This window comes from Physeter macrocephalus, chromosome 20 (assembly GCF_002837175.3).
Source record: "Physeter macrocephalus isolate SW-GA chromosome 20, ASM283717v5, whole genome shotgun sequence".
NCBI classification, from domain to species: domain Eukaryota; kingdom Metazoa; phylum Chordata; class Mammalia; order Artiodactyla; family Physeteridae; genus Physeter; species Physeter macrocephalus.
In genome coordinates this window covers 1,357,327-1,365,431 of record NC_041233.1, presented here as the reverse complement: position 1 = coordinate 1,365,431, position 8,105 = coordinate 1,357,327, and the positions used below count along the sequence as shown (strand labels likewise).

Sequence of the window (8,105 nt, the reverse complement as noted above, 5' to 3'; positions counted from 1 at the left end):
GTGAGAGGCCTGCGTACCACAAAAAAAAAAAAAAAAAAAAAAAAAAAAAAAAAAAAAGCTCTACAGTACCGAACTAGCTCAAGAGAAAACGTCTCACCTGCAAGGACTTTTCTCACAGATTCAAACACCGAGGTAAACACAGACTCCTTCTGGGGGTGCAGTTCTGGGGCTAAAAAGAACAGAGTCAGAAACTGCACAGCTGCCTGGAGAGAGGGGGTGTCTCCTGCTAGAGCCGGCAACTCCGACAGGATCTGAGAGTAGACAGTCTGGTAGAGGGTGGCATGGGGCAGCAGCACGTGGTCCGCCCCTCCGGGAACCTCCGTCCCGCTGGGCCCGGAGCACAGGGCCACATCGGCCTCCAAGAGCGAGGCGACCGACGAGAGGACGGGGGGCAGGAGGCAGCGGTGCGGGGCCCCGCGGGCGGCACAGAGCTGCAGCACGGCCCCCGCCTGCAGCACGGCCGCCTGCAGCAGCTCACGCGGCGCTTCCAGGACCTCATGCTGCTTTTGCTCCTTGACTAAAGGCCCCAGCGCTTGGCACAGCTTGGTCAAAGACACCAGAAGGAGCTGCTGGCCCAGAGGTGTCTGGTCTTCCGACCGGCTGCCTGAAGTTGCTTCAGGGCACAGCTGGGACCTCGAGAGGAATGCGAGGATTTTCCCAAAATTGAGCCCCGGGCTGAGCTTCCTCTGGAGGAGCATCTGCAGCGGCTGTTCTAAGAACGTCCCCACCACCTGGAGGAATTCCAGCCAAGAGGGGTCATCTGCGTCCACAAGAAACCTCCTACTGGCTTTGAACAAGGAGGTCAGCGTGATCTCAAAGATGTCGCTAACGTACATGACCCTGAGCACCGACTGGGCGCTCTGCCCTCTCTGCAGGTAACCAAGAAGCCGGTAGCACGTCATCAAAAACCTGAGAGTCAGCGCAGAGGGGCAAGAGCTGCCCAGCACGGTGATGGCCACGGACAGCAACAGGAGAAAACAATGCATGTGATAGGGGGGCAGGAGGCTGTCCAGCTGCAGAGCAGAAAGAACCTCCAAAAGCTGAAGAATGCTCTCCAGCTGCTCTCCCTCCAGCTGAACGGAGAAGTCACCCCTGGCCAAGGAGAGTAAGTTCTGGGCAATTTCTCCTCTTGGCTCTGCTCCTTCAGATCCGACCTTTGGAAATCTGCTTTCCCAGTGAGCCACGACCACATAATCCCCTTCAAAGAGCCAGGGCAGCTGCTGGCGGAGAAGAGCAGGGCCCCTGTGGGCGCCGGCACCCAGGATGCCAGCACAGCTTGCGGTCACGCACAGTAAAAACGCAGAGTGGAGGGACTGCATTTCGGGGAGGAGAGGGCTGTGAAGGACGGCCTTCGATAGTTTTTCAAGTGTGATGTCTGGCTCCTCCTCCGCTGAGGCTTCCTGGGCTTTGCTCGTTGGCAAAGTTCTCAGCAGGACACCGGCCAGGTACCGCAGGTCGTCTGGACAAAGATAGGCTGTTAAAATCGTGAGATTGGACACGACCAAGTGCCAGTGGGCGATGGGGTAGGTGAGCGCACTCACTGTCCCCACCTGGCCGTCCCAGGAAGCCGTCGTCCCCCGGGTCAAGCTCGCTCTCCCGGAGCCCAGGATGTAGGCGGCATCACGCCTCAGAGCGAGGAGGGCTTCTTCAGACCGGACACTAGTTTGCAGCAAGGTGTTTTTCATTCTCTGCAGGTGGAGCTGCTCCAAGCAGTACCTGCCGAGGGAGTCGGACTGAGCCGTAAACTCCTCTATCTCCTTCCAGCGCTTGGCCTCCACGCCCGGGAGCAGCGGAGGGAGGCTCGAGGGCTCCGGGGTGGTGCCTGCGAGGGACCCGGGCTCAGAGCGATATGGGTCGCAGCTCAAGCCCAGCACGGTGTCCACCTGGGCCCACGCGTGGGCGAGCAGGAGCGCAGAGTCACCGACCCTCTGTCGCCAGGGCTCGGGCACCAAGGGCCAGGGTTTGCAGAGGAGGTCCAGCAGGGGCTTCACGAGGCCCCGCAGCATCTCGTCCATGGTGCGCCGCGTGCGTCTGACCACGGGCAGGGGCGAGTCGCCATCCAGGCTCCGCGCATGGACCATGACGCAGTGCAGCAGCGAGCTCAGTGAGAGGGACTTCAGGGCCATGTCCATGTCACCCCGCAAATCAGGCAGGACCAGAGACTGGAAACTGTCCAGCATGAGGGCCCAGGCGTCCAGGACCTGGCCCGGGGGCAGATCCAGGAGGCACTCGCGGAGCACAGCAGCGGGGCCTGCAGACAGCACGGGCAGCCTGAGTGCCTCGGCCGCGGGGCGACAGATCACCCCCAGCACCTCCCTGAACAGCTGGGGTACCTGCCGGAGCTTGGCGAACGTCTGGAAGAGCGTGTGGATCAGCGCCTCCTGGGCTTTCTGGGTCCGCGACTCTGTGACTTCGGCATCGATCCAAGCTGAAGCCAACAGGTCATCCAGGTCTGGCTCCAGAATCAAATGATTCAGAGACAGCAAAACCTTGAGGCAGCGGAACCAGGCTGGCACGGGGGCCTGTGGATGGTTCAGCAGCATCTCGGCCAGACGGCGGTAGAAGTGGAACTGAGTCTCCCCGTGCCGAATCCGGTCAGCGGCAGTGTTGTAGATAGTACTACTGGCCACTGAATTTAGCAGCTGTTCCAAGGCCAGGAGTTCCATGGTCCAATCAGACGCAGACAGGGCTTGCTTCTCCTGCAGGCGGGAAATCCTTAAGCAACCAAACAGCCGAGGGAGCACCTTGAAGCAGAGCAGCCGGGTCTCCTCCTTGAGGTAAGAATCTACAAAGAGCTTGTACAGCAAGGCCACAGAGTTGGCCACCACAGCAGCCTGAAGGGACGGTTCACAGTAGCCGGCATCCACCAGCCTGGCCATCACGGTGCCCAGGGGCGCTAGGAGATTCTTCATGGCCCCCATCTTCGTGTCACCTTGCTGCTGGTCCAAGAGCTCCTCTTTGTAGGAAGGGAGCAGCTCGGCCTGAAAAGCTCCACCTCGAAGCACGGCCTCAATCTGACTCCTAATGTCCCGGCCTAGCGCCGGCCGCAGCTGGCTCTGGCCAGCCTGGGTCCACGTGCCTGCCAAGAGTAAGTGTCTCAGGACCAGGCAGGGCTGGAGCAAGTGTGTGGTCACCTCCCCAAAGGCACGTCTCGGGTTGACCTGCTGCCGCTGAATCGAGAGGTAAAGGCCTAGGGTCAGGTGAAGAACCTCGAACAACTGGGGCATCACGGCTCCCGGCTGCCTACAAGCCAACCAGCACAGCTGGCTCAGCAGGTCGACCGTCAGCTCCTGCCTGGCCGTGTAGATGACAGCAAGGGCGGGTGTCGAGAGGATACCCTGGCAGCAGCTCAGCACAACACAGATGCTCCTCTGAGATCCCAAGAGAGCGAACTCGGCCATTCTCTCATTGATGATCTGAGCATTAAGAAAGAAAGAAAACTCATCACTGCCCCTAAACCCACACGTACACACAAAAAATACAACACAATCAGTGAACTCACTCCTTGCCCTCATCTGAATGAGAAAGAAATGCCCAGATTCGCACATCTAAATGAACTTAGCATTTCCTTAGCACACCAAAGGAAGGCAGAGGACCTGTCTTAACTCCTACACACATCCATCTCCTACCAGTATAAACTTGGGAAGGAGCTCAGTGTCTCTGTAAATTTGCTGTCCGTTTTTAAAGAGCAGAGTTTTTTATAAGGCTTAAACTCCAAAGATTTCACTTTTTCTTAGATCCTAAACCTATAATTCAACTTAGATGCTACAGGTAGATGGACAGTGGCCTTGGGTTATGATCCTGTGGTCCAAAACACATTTTTATAATCAGTCATACTGTTTGTATTTTAAAAGCCAAAGCAAAAGGCATTCTTAAAAGAGGAAAGTAAATGCTGCCAGTTACTACTTAATATACAGCAAACCCACAGTCTATTGCTTCCAAAATTCTGAAATTCACAAACACCAGAAATTATGAGGGCCAGACAGGTTCCAAAGTTCACTTATAGGCTAAGTGACTTGCTCCCAGCCTTACGGCATCTGAGAATCAAATTTATCCTAGGTGTTAAGTTAGCAGTAGCCCAAGGACACAGGTGTGTTTATCTCCATCCGAGTAACTGCTGGCTCTGGAAAAGCTGAAACAAAGATATCACATACTTAAATGCCAGCACACTTACTACAGTGATCTCCAAATTTTTCTGATTACACAACTTTTTCCACACTTACACCTGATAAGGTTATAAGTTATATGTATGCACTATAGTACTAGTATCATATATAATTATAAAGCATACATAGAAATTAAAGTGACTTTTTAAAAAACACATAGAGATGTAAGATTTTCTTCCCACATTCCCAAAGAACCATTCAGAATAACCCACTCTGGTGACCACTGGTCTATCATTTTAAAAAGTGACACAATTTAGAGCATAAGTTCAAGAACCACTAAAGCCTATGAACCACCAGGCATCAACCATTTAATTCTTCTGTCCCAGCCTCTACTGCTTTTCTCCTCCTGCCCACACGCTCATGTGGGTGAGGCTGCAGCGCAGAGCGCAGGCTTTGCCATCAGACAGATGGAGGTCAAACCCCAGCTCTGCCACTCGCTTGCTGTGTGACTTTGGGCAGGTTACCTGGCCCATGCTCAGTGCTCGTTATTCGTGCTTTTTATTGTCACCAGCTATTCTCACAGTATTTCAAAATACTCGGTATTGACAGGGAAGTTCATAATCCCGGCCTGAGACTTCAAAATCACTGAGTCAAAAACCTTTGAGGAAATTCTCATCCAGATTTTGGCCTTTGACCTCCCTCCAGTCCAGCAGAGGTGAAAAAAAAAAGTCATAAAGCAGCATCATTTGCCGGCTACCTTTTCCAACTAAAAAGGTAATTAACCACTTTACAAAAAAGTTCTAAGCTTTTCATAATATAAAGTGCTTAGCATGGTGCAGAGCATACAATGTGCATTCAATAAATAGCAGTCATTATTATAACTTTAAAAATATTATTTCTTTCTCCTCCCCTACTTTGATATTTTCTGTATCTTCATATAATTAACCGTAAGACAAATAAGCCTCCAGCATTAACAGGAAATCAATACAGATACATGCAACACTTATAGGATAACACAGGAAACTGTTAATTACCTTGACAAGGGAAATCTGAAGGTTAATTGTCTTTCCATTCTTGAGGAGATTCTGCAATTTTCTGCTATGTAGAATGTTATCCATATAGATCCAAAGCCTTTCAACAATATCTTCCTTCAGTTCAAGTTTTTTCTTATAAAACGCAACCAATGACTGTCGTGCCCAATCAAGTAATACCTGAATTTGGAATATACTTTAAAAATAAACGAATTTCTTTACCAAGGAAGAAAGACACTGGACATTTATAGGGACATCACACGCATAAGCAAAAACAATTGCTAGGGGGGAAAAAACTCTCCTTTAAAACTTACCTTTGGTAACATTATATTACATTTTGGTGTCTTAAAATATTTATTATTAAAGAATCAATCAAAAAAATTAAGTGTGCCCTCATCTGAGGCCAATAAAAAGTTTCAAGAGAAACAGTTTCTTCTAACTAATTGCTTCTAAGTTTTAAAAGTTAAAAGCACAACAACAATTGCTCAGAATGGCTACAAAAGGAATGACACACAAAAGCAAAAATGCAGAGTCAGAAGACCAGGGTTTGTGTCCTGGCTTCCTGAGTTAACTGCAGCTTCATCCCTAAACCTATTTACCCTGTTCAGAAGACAGAGAGTCTTCTATGAAATGATTCACAAGTGCTTAAAAGGAGGGCTGGACATAAACAGTTTCCATTATTGTGACATGTTTCCTTATTCATAAACACAAGGAAAGGTGGTGAGGCTTCAGCTCAGGACACCAGAACTGTCAATAACAGCATGAACAGTGACAAATGCTGAAAGGAAAAAACTCTCTCCGGAGAAGGGTAGTGGAAACCTTGATGAAATTGCCTGCCACAGTTGCCAGGTCAAGCAGCCAAAATGATTCTCAGGTACAGCCAGATTTACAAACTACTAGCTCTGCTAGTACTCTACATACTGGACCTCCATTTCAATGGCTGTAATCCACCTGACACATTTTGTGCTGCTTAATACTAGCAAATGAGTATCTAACTGCATGAGCTCATCATCCTGGTGTCTCCATTGTATTAACTGTTTTTCTTAGTCAGATAAGCTTGAGAAATGTTAACAAAGAGCTATGTCTTTCTTGGTTCCTAATCTGTTTCTAATCTATCGGTTTCTAATCTATTTCCCCTCAGTTTATTACAAATGCTAAAGCTTCTCTACTTCTAGCCTTCAGATTCATCAAGTTCCAAAGACGTTTAACAAAAGCACCAACAAGAATTGCTTACTGAGCATCATTTAGGATTTACAAACAAATGAAGCTGCCAACAGACTCAGAACTTAACTTCTGTAACCTAAATCCTAATTTGCTCACGGATGCACATACTTAATTCGGAATATAAGAGATGTTTCCAAACATAAACGAAATGCTGAGGTTTTGTAACAGAAAAACTCTGTTAACGCAACACCTAACTACTTACTTTTTCTCACTGATAGGACTTTTAACTTTCTAACCATGTTTCCTTCCCCAACCTTTTCTCTAATCTTTTTAAATTTTAACTAAATGTCAATATGCAATTTACATAAGTGATCATTAGTTTAGGTTGTAGAAATGTAACTTTCACATTCAACTTACTTGTTCTTTATTTGGAAGAACACACTGATGGGAAATCCAAGCAAAGTGAGCTAGTTTTAGTTTATCTTCCCAGGAAGTTGTCTTGCTTTTAAGTTTTAGAGAAATGCCAGAATAAACGGCAGCCATTGCTGCGCTTTACCTACAATTTAAAGCAATGGAAAAAATTTATATTTTTTTAATATAAAGGACCAGAAGATTAAGGTCAAACTTAATAGCATCAGAAAATGAACACTATGTACCTTATTGTCTACATAACTTATACTCCTTTAAAGATATTTTTCTGATGAATTAAACACTGTTAGGCAGAAGTTTATACATAAGATGATTCAGTCCATGAATTTTTTGGAGGAAATTCAAACAGAAGATGGATTACACACACACGTACAAGTATTCCTGCTGTGATCAAACATCACATCCTCAGAGGTCAGTGCGTGGGAGTTCAGCGGAACAAAACCCAAAGTGTTCAAATTACTTGTGAAAAGATTCGTTCACACATGGTTTTAGATGGAAAGAGTTGTGTCTGCAAAAATATTCTAATACATACTATAGAGTATATACTAGGACCCACCCCACTGAACAGTTTAAAAAGATAAATAAGCAGTATTTGGAAATAGTAACATTTCTCCAAGTACAAAAGAAATATAGTATAAACCCAGTCCCAACGGAAAGAATGTATTTTCAGCTGCAACAGTAACTTCATAAACTTACCAACAGACAGCGCTTCTAAGACTCTACAGAATATAGTTACAGTTAACGCTGGAAAAATACAATTATGAATAAAGAAGGAACACAAACATACCAACCACCTACAATGCTATAAAACTGAGGTAAATGCAGCTTTGAGTTTCCTAAAAGCCATAGTAAAAAGGAGAGAACATATCAGGTTAAGTCATTTCCATTACATAAAAGTAAACAAATCAGTTCCTCAAGGGTGAAAGTTTTTCATGATACTTAATACTGAAATAAAATTATCGTAAATAACAACAAAATAGGACCAATGAAATACCGAGAAAAGATCGCAGCCCCGTGATTCCAGTTTAAATACTGTCAAACCAAAACAATTTGCTATCCTGAGAACTGGATCTCTGGATTTTTTAAATCTAAGGGGTCTGAAATCCTACAGACCTACCTTCAGAGCCAATTCTCAATAGGGATCTTTACAGGGAATGAGAGAACATCGGATGAAAGGTTCAGCACGATACCCTTCATTCTATTATAGAGGCCAGAACAGTCAAATACTGTCAGTCTTCCTCTTTGTCAAAACGTCCAATATCCATTCAACAGCTACTAATTTAACTTCTAAATTCAATGTTATACAGCCATCGCGACAGCTACAAGTACTTTAAAAGTATCTGCAGACTGGCTACAACGACGCCCCATACACCCG

The 8,105-nt window shown here is 46.8% G+C and overlaps 1 protein-coding gene across 6 annotated transcripts in view; it reads right to left on the bottom strand.

Moving 5' to 3' along the window:
- Positions 1–8,105, bottom strand: part of URB2 (URB2 ribosome biogenesis homolog) — a 112,813-nt gene that overhangs the window by 104,234 nt on the left and 474 nt on the right. For all 6 annotated transcript variants that reach the window (XM_028481723.2, XM_028481724.2, XM_055081311.1 and 3 more), the window contains exons 2-4: positions 6,719–6,857; positions 5,141–5,317; positions 98–3,416 (exon numbers count right to left, since the gene is read on the bottom strand). In XM_028481723.2, the coding sequence (XP_028337524.1) occupies positions 98–3,416; positions 5,141–5,317; positions 6,719–6,844 (3,622 nt within the window). In that variant the 5' untranslated portion in view covers positions 6,845–6,857. The remainder of the gene's footprint in view (positions 1–97; positions 3,417–5,140; positions 5,318–6,718; positions 6,858–8,105) is intronic.